This window comes from Lycorma delicatula, chromosome 2 (genome assembly GCF_047948215.1).
Source record: "Lycorma delicatula isolate Av1 chromosome 2, ASM4794821v1, whole genome shotgun sequence".
NCBI classification, from domain to species: domain Eukaryota; kingdom Metazoa; phylum Arthropoda; class Insecta; order Hemiptera; family Fulgoridae; genus Lycorma; species Lycorma delicatula.
In genome coordinates this window covers 201,831,814-201,855,402 of record NC_134456.1, presented here as the reverse complement: position 1 = coordinate 201,855,402, position 23,589 = coordinate 201,831,814, and the positions used below count along the sequence as shown (strand labels likewise).

At 31.1% G+C, this 23,589-nt stretch overlaps 2 protein-coding genes across 3 annotated transcripts in view; one reads left to right on the top strand and one right to left on the bottom strand.

Annotated features, from left to right (window-relative positions):
• The window catches only part of Ctf4 (Chromosome transmission fidelity 4), a 92,978-nt gene that overhangs the window by 59,974 nt on the left and 9,415 nt on the right, over positions 1-23,589 (bottom strand). The window contains exons 1-4 of one of the 2 annotated variants that reach the window (XM_075357016.1): positions 21,325-21,535; positions 18,644-18,735; positions 12,040-12,151; positions 8,841-8,992 (exon numbers count right to left, since the gene is read on the bottom strand). In XM_075357016.1, coding sequence (XP_075213131.1) covers positions 8,841-8,992; positions 12,040-12,151; positions 18,644-18,735; positions 21,325-21,345 — 377 coding nt within the window. In that variant the 5' untranslated portion in view covers positions 21,346-21,535. Of the gene's footprint in view, positions 1-8,840; positions 8,993-12,039; positions 12,152-18,643; positions 18,736-21,324; positions 21,536-23,589 lie in introns of those variants that run through there. The other variant, XM_075357015.1, reaches the window with a different exon arrangement.
• The window catches only part of LOC142319575 (mitochondrial import receptor subunit TOM20 homolog), a 39,992-nt gene continuing 38,322 nt past the window's right edge, over positions 21,920-23,589 (top strand). Inside the window, exon 1 of the mRNA XM_075357025.1 lies at positions 21,920-22,144. Coding sequence (XP_075213140.1) covers positions 22,021-22,144 — 124 coding nt within the window. The 5' untranslated portion in view covers positions 21,920-22,020. The remainder of the gene's footprint in view (positions 22,145-23,589) is intronic.

The following is a 23,589-nucleotide window of genomic DNA, read 5'->3' as shown; positions in this document are numbered from 1 at the left end:
GATGTTAAAAGAAAGAGAAGCTTGGATGAGTATAACAGCAGTGGTGACTGCCAAAATAAAAGCTACGGCAGTTGAGGAAAGAAATAGGTAAGCTGGGAGAAGGTAGCATACCTGAGGCAGAGGAACTGATGCCAGGCAGCAGTGGGGGAATACATATAATGTACTGGGGGGATACATTATATGTATTCCCCCCCAGGGGAATAGAGGCAGGCGACAGGAGCTCTTTGTAGTCATTGTCTATCAATGGTCCCACAAGGATGCCACTCGGGCTATTCTAATTTGGCCATAAGAGTGCTCGGGTGATCGTGTAGGGGCTGTGCGCATACTGTATGGATAAGGTTCGGCCCCTGCGTGACTAAAGGGGGGAGGTTTTTTAGTGGGTGAGAGCCCTGCACTGCCGTCAGAGCGAGCCTCGTGGCGACTGGTAGAGCTTTTTCTTCCCCTACAGAAAAAAAAATCTTTAATAAAGTTGACAGTTACACAGTTGCATTGTGGTGGACACCACATGGATCACAATTTTTTGTGGTATCCGTATCAGCATTTTATATTAATTATAAAACTATTAGTTTATATATTAGTTTTATTTCACGTCGCTCAAGTAGTTATGTGGGGTAAGTGAGAACTGCTAATCCATAACCATGCACACATCGGTTCAAATTCGACTTCATATACATCATGTTTTTTCATTATTTTTTTTTAAATTTAAATATATTGATTTATTAATAATTAACTCCTGACAAAATTTTTCAATTAAAATGAAAAGTACATAAAATCTTTTCACTAATAACTTCTGATTTTTTTTCATACATTTTTTTTATTATTGAATTATTATTTATTGTAAAAAAAAAATACAGTCAAGGTTAATAATTAATAAATTAATATATTTAAATTAAAAAAAAAAAAAAAGAAGAGATGAAGTCTGATTCGAACCGATGTGCCTTCCCCTTGTAAGATTCAAATATTTTAATGATTAAAATTTTATTTGGCTATAACTCTGGAACCAATGAAATTAAGTACCACTTATATATTGTAGAAAAGCTCTCAATGACCGCTTATTACTGCAGTTAAGGACAAGTCCAAAATCTAAATTTTTTGGATTTGTCATGCTGAAACTAGTCAAAATGGATTCAGGGGTGATAGTCAAAATGGATATTTCCGTTGAAATCTGACATTTTTTAATTACTGTACTTTCCTTTACTTCATACCAAGGAAGTAAAAACACTATTTTATAGATATACATGTTCCTAAATGATGCTATGCTGAGTAATCTAAATAAAAGAGATGTATGCTCAATTCTATTCTTATTCATTATAATTCGAATAAATTATTTTTGTAGAATAATTAAAGGCTTTAAACTTGTATAAGTACTTCTCCAAATTGCAAATACATATTAGTTTTGAACTAATAAATGCAAAATAGAAAGTTATTAATACAGAATACAAATATCATACAGAATTAATTATTAATACAATATCATACAGAATTCTCAGCATATAAAAACTTCTTAGGTAACCAAGAATTTTTAACTTAATATAATTGATGTAACTTTTCCAACTTATTAGCATCAACTAGAATACCAAAATATTCCATTTCATTACCAATTTTAATATCAGATATTCACAGTTTGAATTAAGACAAGCTATACTATGATATTTCAGGAGAGATGTAAACATGCACGATCGCTTAGCATTAAAATGTATATACTTTGGTTTTAGACTCATTTACCATGAAATTATTAGTAAACCAAATTTTCAGTAGTTTAATAACATTTTGCAAATTATTTCTTAATTCTTCAATCGTTCTTGACTTGTAATTTAAGGTAGTGTCACCTGCAAATGCAGTTACATTGCCTTTAAATTTGCCAAAGCAAATGCTTATATAATCTAGAAACAATAGGCCTGACAAAACAAATTCCTGTGGATGCCATGTAACAAACTCAGCTTCTTAACTAATTTCTTTACCCACTCTAGCGCATTGGGTGTGGCCTGAGAGAAAAGAAGTAAACAACTGATGTGTAATGCCTCTTACGCCTGCGTTATACAGTCTATCTAATAGAATTGTGCGGTTTACTGTGTCAAAGCTTTCATCACATCAACGAATAATCCAGTATAATATTCTCCATTGTTGACTCCATCATATACTTGCTCTGTAAAACTCAGTAATGTTCCCTCTGTATTCATATTTACACAGAAACAAAATTGATTTTCACTAAAATTTCTTGTTTAAGAAATTTACTAGATGTGTTTTGAATAATTTTTAAATTATTTAAGGAAATATTGATAGCGAGGCAATTGGTTAATAGTAATAAGGATTATGTTTATTTCCTTTTTTAAAAAACATGGAACAACTGCTTTCTTTAAATCAACAGGGAATTCATCATACGCTAAAATTAACCAAATATACAAGAGTATCTAAAATACTTTCATATATGTTCTTTATTAGTACGATTGTTAGATTATCATAGCCTGTACTTCATAATTTTATACTGCGAGTATAATAGCTTTAATTTCAATTTCTGCAAGTGTATAAAAAAAGTGAGCTGGATATAATTTTCTCTGAAAATATCATCACGCCCCTACCTGTCAGTAGATTTTAATGCAGCTCAATCATTAGTTATTTGATTTCTAAGGTTATTAGCTGTGTTACAGAAATAAGCATTAAATAGTCGCCGAATGGCTTCGATGGGACGTAGCACTTACTAACCTTATGGTGGCCCCTAAAAAGGACTGTCTTTGTCGTCGATTGGCTTTGACAGCTCATAGTAATTGATACCTTAGGGCAGCCCTGAGAACAGCTGTTGTCATCAAATGGCTTCAACGGTTTGTAATTCATAATCTTGTGGTAACCCTGAAAAGAGCCATTTTTTGCATTAGCTCTGATAAGAGCTGTTGGGTCTGGAAGCTGGTCTCTGGTGAAATCAGGGAGTTGTGGCTCGTTTATTGAAGTCCAACTCAGCGGCAGTTGGGTCCCCACTACACCATGGCATTGGTGACGCTCACGAGCCCCGCAGTGTCAAGTTGGTGTTGGCTGTCCTTCACCGGCGCAGTTCTCCCTGAGCAATCCCTTGCTGGGCCAGCTACTGCTGCCAAGCCTGCCAGCCAGGGCAATTGAAGCCCAGCGAGCTGGAGCGGAAAGGTGGTGTCCGCATCCAGCGACTCCCTCGGCGGCAGGTTGGCAAGGCCTGCTGCTCTGGCAGCATCTAATGGAAAGTCCCATGTTGAGGCAGCCAAGGAACTTCTTCTGCCTTCTTCCATCTCCTTGGTCTTCTCCAGGTGGTGGTCGAAGATGAATTATATTCACTCTCATGGTAAATGCTCTTATTGAAGCCCGAGAGTAGTGGGGCTGGAGCACCGTTATGGTGGGAGAACTGCGTGGCAGTAGTGATGCTTGTATCAGCGCATCCGTATACTGTGCACCAGTTCGCATCTGAGTTGCTATACCGTATTTGGCCGCCGATATTAAATCAGGCATATATATGATAGAAATATATTGGAAACCTTTTTTTTGACAATCACAAAAATATTGTTCTCATCTTCAGAAAGGTTTACTCGTTTTGTTTTGATTCTCCCTCAGAACATCTTTCAACAACATTCTATTATTTCAGGTTATGCTTTGCAATTTTAAATACAAATTTGCAATACTTATTTTTTACATCATCAATAGTTCTTTGTTTTTTTTTTTACTCTCTATACATTTGCTTCAGCATTGCTGAATCATTTTGGTTCTTAATACTACTTTTTGTACATACTTATCATACTAATATTATAATATGACCTAAAATGTCTATTGGAAAATTATCTGACATCATTATTCATGATTACAGTCAGCAGATCTTATTACAGTATTAAATATTCATTTACACAATAAAACATGGGATATATATACAACGCTACTCCTACAGATCTATACAAATTATTACATTCTGCATAGACTGAATAACCTGGTAATATATACAAACATAATTCATCTTCCTCAATCCATATTTCAGTAAAAATTATAATATATGGTTTAACAGCTAAGGATTGTAATTTTAATATAAACAGATCAAAATTTTTCTGCATACATCTAATGTTTTGTTGTATGACTACATGTTTATTGAATCGATTAAAAATATTTTTATCAAGTGGCTCTGTCATTAAATATATTTATATTTTAATTTAAATTTATCAGAACTAAAACTAAATATAATTTTTCTTTTATATTTAAATGAAATAATATTTTAGCTATACAAACAATTAGTAAATAGAACAAACAATCTTTAGTTCAAACGAAGACAAACTAACCTCTAAACTTACAATATCCATATTATCTTATTCCCATTGCTGATTCATTATAATTTAAGTGCAGTGACTTGCTCCATGTTCGTAAAAAGGATTGACTTATCCCCCCCTTTTTTTATAGAAATATCTTCCCATTCTTCACCCATAAGAAGGAAGGAATATCGATTCATTTCTTTATACCTTGAGCAGCATTGAATATTTTGGATCTAGCAGAACTAAGACTCCCATTGCATATATTATGCCTACTGGATCACTTATCATTCCAGCTGAGGTTCCTCTTTTTTTCTTTTACGCAAGAGCTCTTCTTTAGTTGTTCTTTGTGTAAATTTTATAAGATACCTCTATTTCTTCCCTCCTGTTTGGAACCCAAATGTGGTATCACGTTTTCTTCCACAATTGGGACATCCAGGGCATTAACTAACTTCTTTATAATTTCCATCAAATTCTCATAGTTTGCTTCTTGAATGGCATTTATTTCCAGACAGTTTATACAAGAATATTGTTCCAATTCATCCAGTTGGTGTTCCAAGCTTTTAACCTTTTATTTTTCTTCTTCAATAGTTTCAAATTTCATCTGATACAGCTTTATTATCTGGGCTTGCTGTTCCATCAGTCTGATAGGATCTGTAATTTTTTCGTGGCAAAAATCAATTGATTTTCCTAATTAATTTTCCAGTGATCTCACTTCCTCCTTCATTTCACAGAAAAACTTTGACACCTTCATTACTTGCACTGATCGCTGTCTCTACTTGAAGACTCTTTCACCTCAAACATTGACATTGTTCATATCTCCAGTTAACAAATAATCTATATCATCTTCAGACAAATTAACACAGCCACCATGAAAAAAGCTTTTACATTCAGTACATTGAATTTCTGCTTTTACTCGCATAGCTGTAGCTTTCAACTTGCACTTATCACTCATTTTAATGACTCATAATCAAATAATTTTATGTGAAAACTGTTTTCACAAACACAGAGAAGCCCAAACAAGTATAGTTAAAACTGAACATTATTACGTTAACAAAGATAAGCAACTGGTTGACCATGACAAGTCTGCACACTTCGAGCCCTGACTCATTACTTTCTTTATTTCTTCTTCAAGAAATTCTGTCGTCAGAGAATATTACAAGACATCCCACTTTTACTGCAACTGTTCCGGTTTGATGATGTGGTCCCAGCCAGTTTGTCCCACTTATTTGGTAAAATTTTTAAAGTGCTTAATATCCAGGAAGTAAAAATAGTGCAGCCTCAGGTAAAATGGCAACTTGGAAACTAAAACATCCCCTGCTACTCTCACTGTTGCCAATCTAAATCCTTTGTTTCTAGATCTAATATTTTTAATGTTGTGGATGTTTTCCCAAAAATTTATAGCATGTGGCCTAATGAATTTAGATGTATTATTTTTCCTCCAGATATTTTTTTTACAAAATTTGTTACAGCCTTCAAGACCCAAATATTTTTATTTCATTTTTTAGATATTTTTTTCCAACAGAAATGGCAACACTGGAACTTACACTGGCCAAATCATTTTTACACAAGTACTATCTCAGTATTGCGAGTTAGCATTTGTAATTACTTTAAACTGTACATTAAATTAATTTAATCTCCAAAATGCGGAAAGAAACTGTGTTTACTGATGAATGAAAAAATGATTATCCATTTTTGAAAAACATTTGTGATTATATTGACAAAGTAAAATGTGAATTGTGTTTTTCAGAATTTTCAGCAACTCATGATGGATATTCAAACATAAAAAATTACTTGAAATGTGCCAAACATAAAGGAAGCCTACTAGTAACAGAGGGAGCTTCCTCAAATATAGACTTTTTTTAAAGGTACCAATTTAAGTGACAAACAGCCGACAACTTTTGCATTTCATGTTGCTTTTTACAATCTCAGCGTTAAGTTAGCTGATTGATCATCTAAATTGATTTCAAAGCTCTTTGAAACAAATTAGAATAGACAGAACAGAATGTGAAGCTGTCACTGTTAATGTGATTGGGCCAATGTTGTTTCAGCAGCTTTGCGAAGATTTAAATAAAACAAATTTTGTGAGTGTTATCAGCAGATTCTTCCAATAAGAAAGAAATTAAAACTGTGCCAATTGTGAAGTATTTTGTACCAAATTGTGGCAAAAAAATTAAATTTTAGGCTTTCAATCAGTGAACTCAGAAATCGGTTCCTGGTAAAACTTTAGACATACTGACAAACAACTTAATGTTTGTTATAAAAACTTATAATGTAGCAAAAAACTTACTGAATTTTGTGAAGATAACTAGTTTTGGGAGTGTTAAATTTATAGAACAATATTTACTGTAGATTGAAAGAAATATTGTTGGCAGTGGTTGTGGTGCTATTATCATACACAACTGCCTTCAAACTGCAGTTGATGTTCTACCTATTGTAATAGAAGCTTTAGTGGTCAAAATTTACAAATATCTCCACCACCTTTAGATGGTTCAAGTGACTCAACTAAAAGTGTTCTGTGAATTTGTAGATGTAGAGTATAATAAAGTTCTTCAACAAGACAACATAGTTTTGTTTTACTACTTCCAGCTATTGTCAGAATAATTGAAATCTATGGACAGAAACCTTATTTCACTTCATAAGAACATTGTTCAGTGATGATAAATGAAAGTTTTTTTAAAAAATGATTGTGGTGTAATGTATTTGTGGTTTGTGTAAGGGCAACTCAAATTATTTAACACAGTTATCTTGATTATGAAAAGTATAAAAGCGAATGCAACTGATATTATCAGTGAACTTGGAAAATTAAAAACAAAGTTAAGGAAAGCCATAATAATAAATTTATGCCCCAAGAAGCAACATTTTTTTTAGAATACTAGAAAATAATGGAAGCATTAGTATTAATACAATTCTACAATAATAATTAATAATAAAATATGTTCAGCTGAGTTATTAAAAATTGCTTTTAACTGATTGTTGTTTTTTTGTAAACTTCTTTATTTAGCCTTTTCAATCTTAGGTACTTATTTTAGAAGGCTTTATTTTCAGTTGAATATATTTTCTTAAAATTTTCCCGGTTAGAGAAAAAAATATTTTGGTAACCCTACTAAAATAGGAAACTAAAATTTATATTTTTAAATTAAATATGGGAATTTATATTTTGCTTAATAACCAAAATTATGAAAAATAATGAAGTGTTAATCGATAGTTATATGTGTAAATGGAAATAAAGATAAATAAGAAAACATTACTGAGGATGGGTTTATGCCCAAAAGTACTATAATGTAAAGGAAATAAAGGTAAAAATGTTTCTTTAATTCTGTTCTTGGTGGATTGCCTGAAATTCATTATATATAGGTAAAATTAATGTACAGAGGAATTATGGACTATAAAAATATTAATTTAAATAAATAAATATAATATATACATATATACTTAAAAAACAAAAAACAAAGATCCAGTAACAAATTATGATTTTTTTAATCATACTTGGTCAGTGGCAAATGATTACAATTTGAAAAAAAAGAAAACATTGTTATTTGATATGCATTAAAAGGAATATAATACTTTTAGAATTTTTTTTTGTGTTAAAATGAGATTTGTAATTATTATGGTTATTAATTATTATAAATGAGCTATTATAATTATTTAATAACTATATAAAATGTAACAATTTTTGGAATAATTTTCAAATGTTTAGAGTTTGTGGAAATCTTATTAAACCAAATGATCTTATGTCTAAAAAAACTGAAGCTGAAATAAATACAATTTATATTTATTTACATTACACAGTTACAGTGGCAGCAAGGTATTTGATTTTTGTGTTCCACTTTCATTGTCTATTTCTCAATTTTCTGTATGTGACAAATTCTTGATGAACCAAACTCTCAGATAAATGAAAGTAGAACTTCAAAGGGTAACACATTTTCAACAAATTATATAAGAGTATATATGTATATATTAACATACTGAGTTATTTTAGTTTAATAGAATTAGAAATTTGTCTTTAATAACAGCGTAATAATTATTCTAAGTAAATGTTTAAATTTTGATTTAGCAGTAGTTCTAAGTTCAACTTAACTCAAAAAACATAAAATAATTTGGCAATAATTCTAATTCTTACACTTTATTAATTCGAAATAAATTAAAGCAATCAACATTTTTCAAACAAGAGCTTGTTGCCATTAAACTACTTTTGAGTTTTTTTCTAACAATTCTTTGTTACAACAATTTTTAACACATTTTTCAAGGAAATAATCCTACCTAATTATAAAAGAAACTTATTAAAAGCAGAAGATTCCTAATAGTGTAAAGCATGTTCCTTGAGTCTGTCCAATAGTATGGAGTTCAATGCAAAAGTTTTATAACTTGATAATAAATATTTATATTATTTTTGAGAATACTTCAAAATTATTTTGCATTGAACATTGCACTTCAGAGATTCAAGAACCAAAGATTACACTTACAAACTTATTCATCTGCTTTTAATAAGTTCTTAGCTCTTTTGGAAAAAGAAAACACAAATTGCTCAAAAAGATAAATAACCCTTCAGTTTATAAATAATAACATAAAAAAGAATGTAATACTTACTGTGACCCACAAACAACAAATTTTCCGCTACATGAGGCATCAATACTTGTGACTGGAGCTTTAAAACGAGTAACAATACCATCAAGCTCAGACTCAGGAAATGTAAATGATTGAACGTAATTGTTATTAGTTCCAACAAACATTTTATCACCCTAACAAAAAAGATAAGAGAATAAGAAAACAAAAAGAATATATTAACTACATAACAACACTACTACAATATAGTAATTTACACATCCAAAACTAAAGATAGATCTTAGAATTCAAGAAGACTCTTAACGTAACTATACAAAACGATTTTTTTAACAAAATCTTTTTATCCATGTTTGTTGCTCACCCAATAAAAATATCACGAGTCATCCATTTTTCTTGTTGAAAGCATAATAGACTTCTAGAGACAGTGACTTCACAGAACATGACACCATCTTAGTTTTATTAATGAACAGTAAGTCTTGCAGTATTTAATATACTCACAGTCACTAACAAAACTTTCTTTGTTTAATACCAAAATAGTAAATTTTAAAGGTTACTATACTAATGGCCAAATATTTAATAATAATTGTTAAAATGTCTAACACATAATTTATTTGTTTTCGTATACACTATTTCCAAAATTCAATTACCTGTAGAAACACAGCCATTTTTATCTCAAATTACCTTTTTGACGGTCTTAAAATTTATTGGTTACTTTTTGTCTTTATTTAAACTTTATCCAGTCATTACTTGCTTGAAATTTGTGATAACCCAATACAACAAATATCAAGGCTTTTTTTAATAAACATCTATGCTAAAGAAATCATCTTTGTTGCATAACTGCTAACCATTTTTGGGCTATATTCTTCTTTACAACTTTATCAACTTCCTCATACAAAACAATATTTTTAAAACTTACACAACTCTCTTTGACAATGCAAACAACCTTTTAAATGCTTTTATTTCTAGCCTGCCTGCACATAAACTCACTTCACTGAATGCTGATCTACAAAACTAATTTTTCTAAAAAAAAAGTCTACAATTTTGTTATTGAGAAGACATACTTTTAAAAATACATGTACTACTTTTAAATTCTCACAGTTTGGAAAGAAATGACAAAAATACCCTTTCCTAGTTTTTCACATGAATTTTTTTTTTGAATCTGACGGAAACAGAAAATTTTGTGGAAGCCATTAGCTTTCAATATATAAAAATTATTGCTGCTGTTACTGCTCATCATACTGTTCCAGACTCACCTCACTTTGCAACTACAGGGTGTCCTGTATACAACGCAACCCATCAATCACTCATCCATGAAATTTCAAAAGTCAAGCTTACTTCCCTACTCGTTACTGAAATGGACTCGTCCAACATCTGAACATCACGGCGACGCAGTAGAACACTACCGATAGTAACAACAATGCAATCATAACGTTCAGTGTATTGCTAGAGACAAGATGGTGTTTTCGCTAGATGAACGTGTTTCATTGTTGAGTCGTACTTCAGTACAAAATCAGTGGTCGGAGTGCAAGATTTGTTTCGCCATAAGTACCCAGATAAACCGGCTCCTAACAAAACATCAGTATTAAGGTTAGTTGCAAAATTTAGAGACTGGTTCTGTTAATAACAAGGAACACGAAAGATCTGCGTCAGTGTTGAATACAGATACAGTCACTGAAATCAAAGACCGATTACTCGCCTCGCAAAATAAATCGATCAGATGTTTGTTTGCTGAAATTAATTTGTCTAAATCAACTGTTCATCGGGCGACCAAACGATTACAATTACGACCTTATCGCATTCAAACGGTTCATCAACTTCTTGAGCCCGACAAAGAAAAACGGCTACAATATTGTCAATGGTTCCTTCGATTTCTGCGTGAGGGAATTAATGTTATGGATTCGTTATTTTTCACAGATGAAGCACGGTTTCATTTGGATGGCTACGTAAACAGCCAAAACAGTAGAATTTGGAGTGCTGAAAATCCCCATGTTTATCACGAAAAACAATTACACCCGCAGAAGTTGGGCATGTGGTGCTTGATATCGCGGAAGAAAATAATCGGTCCTATTTTTTTCGAGTACACCATTAATGCAGAACGATATCAGGATATTTTATTTCAGTTCATTGCACTTCTGAAGAGGAAGACAGACACCGCTGGCTACAACATGACGGTGCGACATCGCACTACGCAGGTTCAACTTCTGATTTCGTTGATAATTTTATCGGTTGAGGCTTGTGGCCACCAAGATCTCCAGATTTGACTGTGGCGGATTTTTTCCTATGGGGTTACCTCAAAGAAAAAGCCTACAGCAATAAACTACGAACACTTGAACAATTGAAAGTCAATATTGAACAAGCTGTATTAAATATCCAGCCACAAACTTTGAAAAAAGTTGCAAGAAACGCTGTAAAAAGAATTGAAGCTTGTATTCAAGAAGATGGCGGCCACTTCCAACATTTACTCTAAATGTAATGTATGTAATAATACAGGTAATGGATGGTAATAATAAAAATTACATTTACATTTACACATGCCTTTTTATTATTTCAGTACCTACCAATATAAGGTTGGGTTGCGTTTTATATGGGACACCCTGTAGCATGTCAAAAAAACAATACTAGGACTTTGGTCACTTTTTATGGATACATTATTAATTCTGGTTGTTTTTAATATATAAGGGAATTATGAATTCATTAATAAAAAAACATACATAATTTTACTTCAAATGAAATATAAATTTAGCACTTAATTTTGATCCCACCTAAATTACATTTTACTTAATGTGCAAGTTAAGGTAAATTAATACACATTCCGAATTTTTGTTAAATTTTACCAATATAAGCTACATTGTTTGGACCTAGATATTTACTTCAAAATAAATTCCAAAACCAATTTTTAATGAAATTCCTCAGGCGAATTATTTATTTTTCTTATCTACCATTATTTATATGTTTACCACAAAAGTTTGAAACTTCTGTGAGGGAATAGTGTGAGCATTTTGTAACATACAAAAAATACCAAGCTTGGCCAAAAATTAAACTCAGGACTTTAAGATGAAAGTCTGAGATGCTACCGCTCTTTCATGAAGGTAAGTAAAATTAAAATCCAATACTATAATTTTTGTTGTTATAAAAACACATATAAAAAAATAATATCAACTTGAATGCAAAATTTGATGAGAATAATTTTCTAAATAACTGTCTCATATCAGAAATAAAATACCTTAACAATAACAGCATATGCTTTATCACCAACACATTTATCAACTGGTTCCTCATCTTCAAAACCTTTCCAGATTCTGATATCTCCTTCACTACCACAGGTAACAATAAACCTGAAACATTTTAATTTTATATATGTTGAGTGCTACCAAACCTGGCACGAGACACAAAATACTACAGTCTTTCCAAGAATAACAAGTACACCGAGCCAAATATATTATTACACATTAGCATAACCACATCTCTGAAATCCACAAAATTCAGCCCTACAACTGATGTCATTCTGTTCCAGTCGACTGTTGCACAGAGAACACCATTATTCTTAGAGAAAGCACTTCTGATCAGTGTCAACTGTAACTCAGGTGCTTTACTTGCAGCACAGCTATAGAGAAGACTAAGACAGACTGATAATAAAGCAACAATTAATTATGTACCTCTTTCCGTGAAAACAGAACATTATCCACTTTCAGCATTCAGTAAGGAAGAATTTTTATTTAGTATATGCTAATTAAAAAACTTCCATAAGTTTTATCAATAAAAACAATACAGTAACATACATATAAATATTAAAAGAATTTAGATTTTTTTTAATTTCCCAACAGAGAAAAAAGTTATTTAAAAATCCATAAAAATAATTAAAAAATTAATCTTCAAAACACATTATGAATTTCACAACTGATTATTCTGCTTTTTGAAGGCTTGTAATAGTTTACAACAAACTAATACAAAAGAAAAACCTTCTCTATTACAAAATCCTACATTTTAACAAAATATTAAATTCTTCCTATCAAAGAAGAAAAAAAAATAATACTGATATAGAACTAACAGGTTTTTATAAAAAAGATGCATCCCTTAGATTGATGGAGTAAAAGTGATGCATGAGTATATTTTACATTATTCGATTTGTCACATGGTAAAACTGTTTTGAAAGGTACATATTTTATTTGAAATAACCTTGTTATGGCATTTGATTATCTATTAATTTGTGTTGTATCAAGTGGTATTTTTCAAGGAAATTATGTGTTTATTATTAAGACTTTTTTGATGAAATCTAATCAAACATATGAAAGGCAAGTTTCAGTTGAAATTTTCCCAGTCTGCAGATATACATAGTAAATACCATGTTTGGTAAACAAATTTTGTATGAAAGCGTTCAGAATCATAACGGACCAAGAAGACCATTACTTTTAACCACAAAAATTGTTGAGGATGTAAAAAATGTTTAACTCATCCAAAAAATCTACAAGAAACCTAACAAATAAGACAGTACCTCTTTTTTCTTAGTCAATACCTACTACTTTCATCCGTAAGAAAAAAGTTAAACATGCAACCTCATTAAAGTACTGTTACAATATCTAAAGAACTTAAAGGAACCAGATCATGGACAATATTTAATAACATCAGTCTATTCAATCTTATAATGAAAATGAAATTGAGGGATGAATTTGTTCAGCAACAAGGCTTGACTTCATCTGTATGGCTCCAAGTAAACACTCAAGTAGCAGAGTATGAAGTGGTAAAAGTCACCTCATATTCATGAGCAATCATGAAACACGTATAAGATCGGTGAATGATGTGCTAATCTGTCAGAATTAATAGATTATTTATTTAATCTTTTTTAAAAAAATTAACAATGTGAGATTTATCATGTCACACTAGAAACAAAACTGATAAGAATTTTATTTTTTATTTTTAAATGAAAAATGTTTTGGACGTTGCTTGATCTCAAAAAACTTGCGACCACTACAATTTTCAGACTGCATAATGCTACATTTCAGTTCTTTGAGTATATTGAAAAGTGTAATTTTTCAGAACAATCCTCATATAATTGACAAATTGAAAAGAAACTGTAAAAGAGAGATTTCATTAAACAAACATTATTAAGATTGGCTGCAAATATCATGAAATGAATAAAAACCGGCATACAAGTTAAGAGAAAATTCATTTTCATTATCTATTGCAAAAATAAATATACGTGTCATTTGAAGATTTTTGTGATTAAAATCTTACATTGTGAAAAATAATTCAAATACACACTATAAAAATTGGACTGCAATCATTTTACAACTAGAGCTTAATAGGATCATCAAGACAGCTCATGTAAGAATAAATTAATGCTGGTTAATTATCAACTATGAAATAACATGCAACTAATGTTATGAAATTAGAATAAAATCTTATGGTCCTTCTGTAAAACCTAAATGATTTCCAACCTATTCAAACAATGTAATAAAGTAAAATCATTTGCATAATCTGGTGAGATATCTACAATAAATTACTTAAAAATTCTGCGCATACTGAATTTGTTAAAAAGTAACAAAACTATGTAAATAAGATGATGTTTTGAAAAAAATTATGTTTTAATTTATAGTGAACTTCCACAGCTGATGCCACTTCTCCACACCCACATTTCTTCCCTTTATTACCTCTTCCACTTCATTCTTCCAGGACATCATTTTTTTTCCTCATGGGTACCATTCCAAAACCCTCTTAGGAAGCCTTGATCCATCCACTCTAATCACATAGCCAAATCACCTCAACTGTCTCAGCTGGACATAATCCATAATGTCTCTCTCTGTACACATACCCTTTCTTAATTCTGTCCAATCTAGTTCTTCTCATACATCTATGTTGCCATAATTTTGATTTGACCCCCTTATTCACTCACATCTTACGTTTCTGCTCCACACAGCATTACACTCTAAACCATGGTGCAATAAAATATTTTCTCCATACCTCTTATGATCCTGTTATCCTACCAAATAGAATTTAAGGCTCTAACAAATATCCTTCCTTTAGTTATGCAATTTGTAACTCCATCACAACTGTTCCCTTCTTTATTAAACAACAGCCCTAAATACTTTTGCTTTATTCCCACCTGGTATGACTTCCTTTCTCAGATTCAGATCAACCCCCTCTTCTTTCTTAACATCTATATATTCAATTTATTAAAATTTATATTCATACTAATTCTCCACCACTATGATCTGATCATAGCAAAATACATGGTAAAGATAATTTTATCTCTCGCCATTACACACATTCTTTCACATTTCCAAAGCCATCTTTACATCACTGCCTCAAGAAACAATTAAAAATTCACCACCCGATGTAAAAATTAATCAATCGCTCTTCTGTCAAACTAGTCCCTTCCTATTTTATTCGTGCTGAGTTTTCCTCACATAAATTCAGGCTGCATACAGCAAGGTCATATTTTCAAATTGGATTAATTTCCTTTAAATGGAAATTACTCCAACTTCCACATATTATTTATGGCAACACTGTCATGTGCCATTTTTAAGTCTATTAAAGCAATAAATTTCTTGCCCTACTTGTGTTTTATTCTAGCAACAACTTAAGATTAAAAACACTGGGTGAAGTGAATAAAAAGTAGTAGTTGCCAATACTAGAGTATTTTGAAGTAACTACTAAGTTTTGTGTGCATAGAAAAAGTAGTTTCAACTAAACTTATTATAAAGTTGGTTTTAACAAATTTCTTGTAACTACTAAAAAAAACAAGGTGAATAAAAACAACATGCTTGTTTTTTAATTAATACCAGCCATGGCGATTTTAATATATATTACATCCTATAAAACCAGTCTTCAAATTTGTTCAACAATAAAATAATACATTATTGATTTCAGACTCTGACCATCTTAAGCTATATAAACGTATGGGCAAAGAATGAGTTTGTCAACCTATATTCTTCAAAAACACTAATTAATCATTCTCCATTACAATCTTCACTACTTCTCCATCCCACCTAACAATCAAACTTTCTTTTTCCATCCTTCTCTAGCATTAGCTCCCACCAATATCACCTCCTGTCTGCTAGGAATTTGATTCAAAATATTACATAATGCTGTTTCAAAAACCTCTTTCACCCTTTTAACCCTATCATTATTTAGAGAATATAGACCAATTATTACCACAAAGTGTCCTAATACTTTCCAACATCAACATGAATTTTAAAAAAATCTTATTTTTATAGACTCCTGACTTAGCCCTTTCCTGTCCACACTACAACAGAAATACATAAATGTCATCCACTTCTCAGAGCTGTTTTTTTTTTTTTTTTTTTTTGGCACACACAAAGGGCTTGTCATTAGTGCTTGAAAGCACTGCTTCTACAATAAACAAACTAATGCTACAACAATAAACACTAAATATCAAGGATATGTACACAAAATAACAGTAATATAAAAAATAAAATTAACAAACAAAATGCAAGTAACAGGAAAAATAGTAAAAAAAAAGAAACCAATATAAATACATTAAATAATTATTAAATATTCGAATATAGATGCACAGCCTTAAGAAACAACAAGATATTTGATATCATCATATTGTTTCCTAGGATATCTCCAACGTTAGCTCCTAATTTAAATTCCTGCCACTTAACACACATAGACCACAAGGATGTGGTGTAACGTTAGTTGGCTGTTGCAGTGAAACACAAACAGGTGCATTGGTCTGAGTCATTAGGTGTTCACGAGTATGTTTAGTGTGTCCTATTCAAAAACAACAAATTATAACATCCTCTTGATTATTCCGGCATGCAAAGCTCTATGGTGACAGTGTCCTTAACTGAATGAAGTTTATTGTTGATGATAGCATTCCATTCAGTCAGCCATTCATCACGAACCACACTCTTCAGAAAACAGACAAGATCATCTGAAAAAACGTGATTAGTGAAAGGAGGCTGCAAACAAGCCTCTTTTGCAGCATGATTAGCACACTCATTGCCTGAAATTCCAATATGACTAGGGATCCAGCAGATCTAAGCTCAGTTACAGTTTCCTTTCAACCTTATGGCATCTTATAGGTGTACAGTGTGTCTTTCACTAAACGTCACAACTAGGAACCTGCCACCATCCATCCATAAATGCTTAATTGGTAAAACCATTATTCACAACTAACCTTTATATCTCATGGCCACTCTTCTATCTGTCATCTTAGAATGTGCCCTGTGGCCCACAGCTAGGCCTCCCAATCCTTAAGGTAGCCCTTAAAGGTGTTAATAAATTAAAAATGGTCATCTGTATATAAGAAATTTCTGAGTGTTTTGAGTATTCAAATAATCATTGTTCCACAGCATACGTGATGAAACTGACAAAATACGTAAATATAACATGATCATGGCATACTAAAAAACGAACATTTTTAAGTATAATGCACACTATAATATACAGGAATGTATTGGAAAAAAAATATATGGTATATACAGACAGAGACATACATAAATAACAAACATTCTTTGAATAGTCATCTAATTTTGATTTAATAATTAAGGGGGACATTCAATAATTAAAGAGACAAATTGATCTAGAAATGAAAACAGTTTGTACAAGTTTTGTACTTTCATGACTTTAGGTTGGCATTACTGGGATAACTGAGAACAGCTGACGGATAAAAATTGTTTTGTTTATAATCTCAATACTGCATTTAACAATAGCGTTTCCGCTTGAAGTTTCCACATTAGTTGAACAATGTTCAGTTTTTTGATTTCTGAAGGTGAGTACCGGCTAAAATCTTTTCTCAAATGATTTTACAGTATGGTGAAAGTTGTATGAACAGCAGAAATTTTTTATAAGTAGGTAGAACAGTTCAAAAACAATAAACCTTGGTGACTGACAAGTAACGTCCTGGCCGGCTAATTGAAGTGTCAACTCCTTTGCTTGAAACCTACATTGACGATATTATTCATGAAGACCAACGTATTACAGTTGAACATATAGAAAAAACAGTTGCAGTAAGTGTTGGCACAGTTCATAATGTTATCAGTAACAAGCTCAAGTACAGCAAAACAAGTGCAAGGTGGGTCCCGAAAGAGTTAATGCAACAACACAAGGAAACAAAACTCAAAGTGTGTACAGATTTGAAAGAACGCTATGAAAGGGAAGGTGACCCTTTCTAAACAAGATTTTAACGAGTGATGAAACTTGGGTCCACAATTTTGAACCACAGTTTAAAAGGCAAAGCATGGAATGGAATGACACCAGCTCACCTGTCTGAAAGAAATTCAGTGGAAAAAGTCATGTTGACAGTCTTTTGGGATGCCCAAGCTGTCATCTTTCATGATTATTTGGAAAATCAGCGTACAATAAACAGTTTCTACTACTCAGACATGCTAATGAAAAAAGTAAAGCCAGCAATGAGAGAAAAATGTCGTGGATTCGTTGAAAAGGCATGATATTGCTACACGACAATGCTCAACCACACACCACCCAGCTGACCCAAGAAACCATTGGAAAATCTATACTACCACATCCTCCCTACAGTTCACATTTGGCTCCCTCGGATTTTCATTTATTTGGTCCATTCAAAGGAGGCATTATGTGGAAAAAAAGTTCAGCGACAAGGAGGTCAAAGAATTTGTGGGAAAGTGACTCAAACAACAAGATAAAGACTTCTTTGCAATCAGGTGTAAAAAAACTAGTTCATTGTTGGGACAAGTGTATTAATATTGATGGGATTAGGTTGAGAAGTGGTAAGTCTCATTTTGTAAAATACACAGTTTTTCCTATATCAATTTGTTACTTTAATTATTGAATTTCCCTCGTACATTCTTCACAAAAATACAGTAATACTGATTAACACATACTTGCCGTCATCTGAGAAACAAACATTAGTGTGCCCTTCTGAATGAGCATATCTCAGTGGCTTCAGAATGAAAGGCATGGCAATATATAGTGGCTGAAACAAAAATGTAAACCTTTTATTACACTCTTAGTATATTAAAACACAGCACAAAGGTATTTATTAGGTGATTATTGCTTGAAGAGACCAAAGCAGATCCAGCTGGAAGTTTTAAGACTCACAGTTCAGTTTGCACAGGCACTTTAGCAGTTGGGCATTACAGACTTCAGTTGTTTATTATAATTTCTTTTAATTCAATTTCTTAATTTTTCTATCAACTTTTCTAGACAGTGTTAGCAAACTATCTTCTTTTTTGAAAAGACAAATGCAGTTATTCTGAATATCAAAAACATTAAAGAAACACAATAAAACAAGTACCTTAATTTGAAAAAAATACAAATCCAAAAATTCACACAATTTATACTTCCAAAATTCAAAATTTTATGAATATTTCATAATTCTCAAAACTATAACCAACTTTTTTTATGAAAAAATGCCTGACTGGGATTCAAACCCGGGACCTCCGGAAGACAGGCCAAGACGCTACTGTTGAAACAACAGTGGCTCAATCACATTAACAATCACAGCTTCAGACTTCGTTCTGGCTGATCTAATCTTTCTTTCAAAGAGCTTTGAAATCAATTTGGATGAACAATCTGCCGACTTAAAGCTGAGATTGTGAATTGCAACATGAAATGCAAAAGATGACTACTCTTTGTCACTTAAATTGGTACCTTTAAAATATGACAATATATTTGAGGAAGATCCTGCTGCTACTACTAGGCTTCCTTTATATTTCACACAAGTGATTTTTAAAGTTTGAACATTCATCAGGAGTTGCTGAAAATTCTGAAAAGCACAATTCACATTTCACTTTGTCAATAAGATCAGAAATGTTTTTCAAAAATGAATAATCATTTTTTTCATTCATCAGTAAACATGTTTCTTTTTGGAATTTGGAGATTAAATTAATTTATTGTACAGTACAAAATAATTTCAAATGCTGACTCACAATACTAAGCTAGGACGTGTGCAAAAATGATGTGGCCAGTGTAAGTTCTAGTGTTGCCAACTCTAATTGAAACAAAATGTCTAAAAAATGTCTTGTAGGCTACATGCTATAATAAATCATTTACAAAAGCAACTAGATGAAAAAATAAAATTCATTAGGCCACATCCAATAAATCTTTCGGGAAAACATCTAGGCAACATTAAAAGTACTTAGATCTAGAAACAAACTATTTAGACTGGCAACAGTGAGAGTAAGAATAAACATTTTAGTTGCCAAATTGCCATTTTACCAAAGACTACACTAATTTTACTTCTGTTATGTTCAACACTTTTAAAATTTTACGAAATAGCTGGGACAACTCCAAACCAGGACAGTCCTGGTCAAAATGGGATGTCTGGTATGCCTAAAGTAAGACCCCCAAAGAGAAGGGTTTTTGATTTCCTAATAGTCAATTACTTGAGTTAATTATTGTAATGATTAACATAATTATTTAAGAAATTGGTTGGAATATTGATTTAATAAATTTTCATAATTTTTTTCATAACAAGTCAGTATGTAAAAGATTTATAATTCTGATAATTCCTGCACTTCAATCATGAATACTAGTCACATGATTTAAACAGCGTTATATTCTAAAACGGCTAAATCTAGGTTATAATTAAATAAAGTTTTTGTTACTGGTTGTAAATTTTGAAATAATTCGTTTCAAGTCTTAAGTGTTCTTGTTGTATTTGAAGTCTAATGTAGGTTGCCATCCCTGCTGTATGCTTTTCCCAAAAGCAGGCTGAAAAAATGTCATTTTACTTTACTAATACAAAGTTTTTCTGAAAATCAAATCTATTTCTGGTAAGCTAATGTTGATTAAAATTATTAGGTTAAGCTCGGCAAACAATAAACACTAGAAGAATAACACGAACCACAATCAGCAATACAGTACATTCACTGCATTATAAAATTACTTTTATAGTCAATTTTAAGTCAAAAAAAGAGATGATCTGAAATAATGATCAAATAATCTTACGAGAAAAAAGGAACATGAAAATAAAAAGGAATAACTACAGATCAAACATAACAATTCACATTAGGTGTGCACAGCCACTCATGATACAAATTGATCAGCAAAAAGTAGTATAATAATAAAGGTGCAAGCTGCCACATCATAGATTATTACACTAGCTTAAAAATACTGTAAATACTCAATCATAAGGTACAAATCCGTTAAGTAAATGCTGATTTTAATAAACTATATAATGGATTTTTTAAGCTAAAAATATTTATTACATTACTCAAATCTAAATATCATCATAATTTTAACGGCAATTAATAAAGATAAAACAGGCTTTTATAGTGTGCAACATCTGAAGCCAGTTCGAAGAAGTATTATAAATGTTGGAGCAGTCATTAATTAATAAGTGCATTATCAGTTACGTGGCTAGATTTTGATATTAACGTCTCATATCTTCTGAAACAAATTAGTTAACTTTGTTTTGAAATAAGTGTTACACGCTTCTCTTGAAGAGCTTTTGTTCTGTCACGTCTTATGAAAAATAAAAGCTACGAACTTAAATAAGATATCTTGCAGTATAAATGATTCTTTATATGGGCATAAAACTATATAATTAAAAAAATCTTACCTCTGGGTGGCCAATACGCATTTACCAAATGCTGCAGTCTTTTTATACAACTATAGCGTATATATAAGATAAAGAACTTTCACATAAAAATAAACAAAAATCAAGTTTACATATTTTTATAAGTTGCAAAATAACAATTTCAAACGTAATCTTAATTAGCAACAATTATTACCCAAACAAGAATTTCAGAACAAACACCTATAATCTACACAACCGCAATGCTAGTGATGGCAAATTTTTCGCGGGAATTGTGTAAAACGTGATATTACATAGAAATTAGAAATAACTAACCCCAAAATTTTGTTGGTTGCCGTTTGGGAGAATTTACTTGTTGAATTCATCTTTTAAATCATATCTCTTTTTTAATACATTAAAATTAATAAAAAATGTTATAAATATAATATAAAAAAAAACGCCAAAATTAAAAGGTGACTGGAATAAGCCATGTTCTAAGAAGAAAAGTTTCTATTAACTAAAAGCTGTAAATTAAATAAAAAATTGATTAGACTTTATGTTATTAATTAGAATAATAATTTCTTGTTAATACTAACTGTACTTTATCGTCAGCTCTGTAGCTCACACGCAATTCATTCGCTTTTGGTTTTACTAGAAAAAATGGCGTCTGTGTGAAATTGTTATCAGTGGAGCATTAGTTCACTGACGTTCACAAAATTACTTCTGTACTTCTTCTAAACAATGTCAATGTTTTCTAAAGCTGCCGTTGCGGCTGGTGTTTTTGGTACAATATTTATAGGTTACTGCATTTACTTCGATCGCAAGAGACGTAGCGATCCCGATTTTAAGAAAAAACTGAAAGAACGTAAGTAACAATGTTCAACACCAGGCATTTTTATAAATAAGAGAATTTACCGATGACTTGTTGCCTTAAACAAATTTCTTGGATGTTTTATCAGTATATGCTGGAATATTTATATTAAAGTATTAAGTACTCTTAATTATGTTATTTATAAACTATAACCAAACTTGTACTTGCAAGTGATACCGTGGCTGAACGTGCTGCGATGGAGACAATTTTTTTATCAGTTTTCCTACCTTTTGATTTGTAACCGTAGTTTGATTTAGTATGAATGATCACACCGAATGGATGAAAATTTAATCTTTGGTAAGTTTTAAATAATGATCGCCCATTAACCAGTATTATTTTCAGTAAGGCTCGAAGTATTGACAGAACTAAATTATTGTGATTTGTGTTATAACCTTATTAACACAAAAGCACTATAATCTTTTATTAGTACAGATGTGTGACCAAAAGTAAAAAAATGAATAGTTTAATATTAAAAAAGAATAAATATAGTTTACCAAAGCGTCAAAATTTTATTATTTTTTTTTTTTAGCAAAATGTATGAACGAGTGGAATAAGGTAATGAAAAAAGTTTGATAAGTTAGTACCCCGCAAAAAATTTGAGTATAAATATATTAGTTGAATTGTAAGTAAATAAATATTTTACTTTGATTAGTATATGCATTGTATATGTAAATCACATCAAGAATATATAAATATTCTGTTCTATGGTTAAAAAAAGGATTCCTTCATAGTTTACCTATATGAATCAAGGGAAACAATGGTAAAATCTTGATTATACAAAGTACATAATAATTTACCAGTTTTGTGATTAAGGTCGATTAATTACTTAAAATATAAACCCATGAAATATTGTTAATGTAAATATATGAACCCACACTAATTATAAAAAAATCTGATTTGGACACCACATCCTTGTACGCATATTAAATTACATATACACATTTTTTTTAAAATGAGAATATATAAAATTTTCTTTCATTAATAACTTCTGATGTTTTTCCTCCTTTTTTCTTATTGTTATTATTGAATTAGTATTTATTGTAAATTTTTTTACAATTTACAATTACTTTGAAGTTTATAACAAAGGTAGTTTTTAACAAAAATTGTGACACCTTTGTTTTTATCTGCAGTAATATTAAAACATTCAGTTGCCTTGAAATTATGTAGCTCAGAAATGGCTTTTGTGTTTATCTGTTCATCTAAAAATAATGAAAATAATTAACTTTCTATTTATGCATTTGCCTAAGTTGGAATCATTATATTGAGAGGCAGTGAATGAAACACAGTACTTTCATTGTGATAAAGAAGAAATCTATATTATATATACCTAAAATAAATCTGGATAAAACGAAGATACACATTTTCATACATTTGTAGGATAATTATAATTATCATTTACAGCAAGTATTTAGGTGAAAAAAAATTCTTTGTTCATCAAC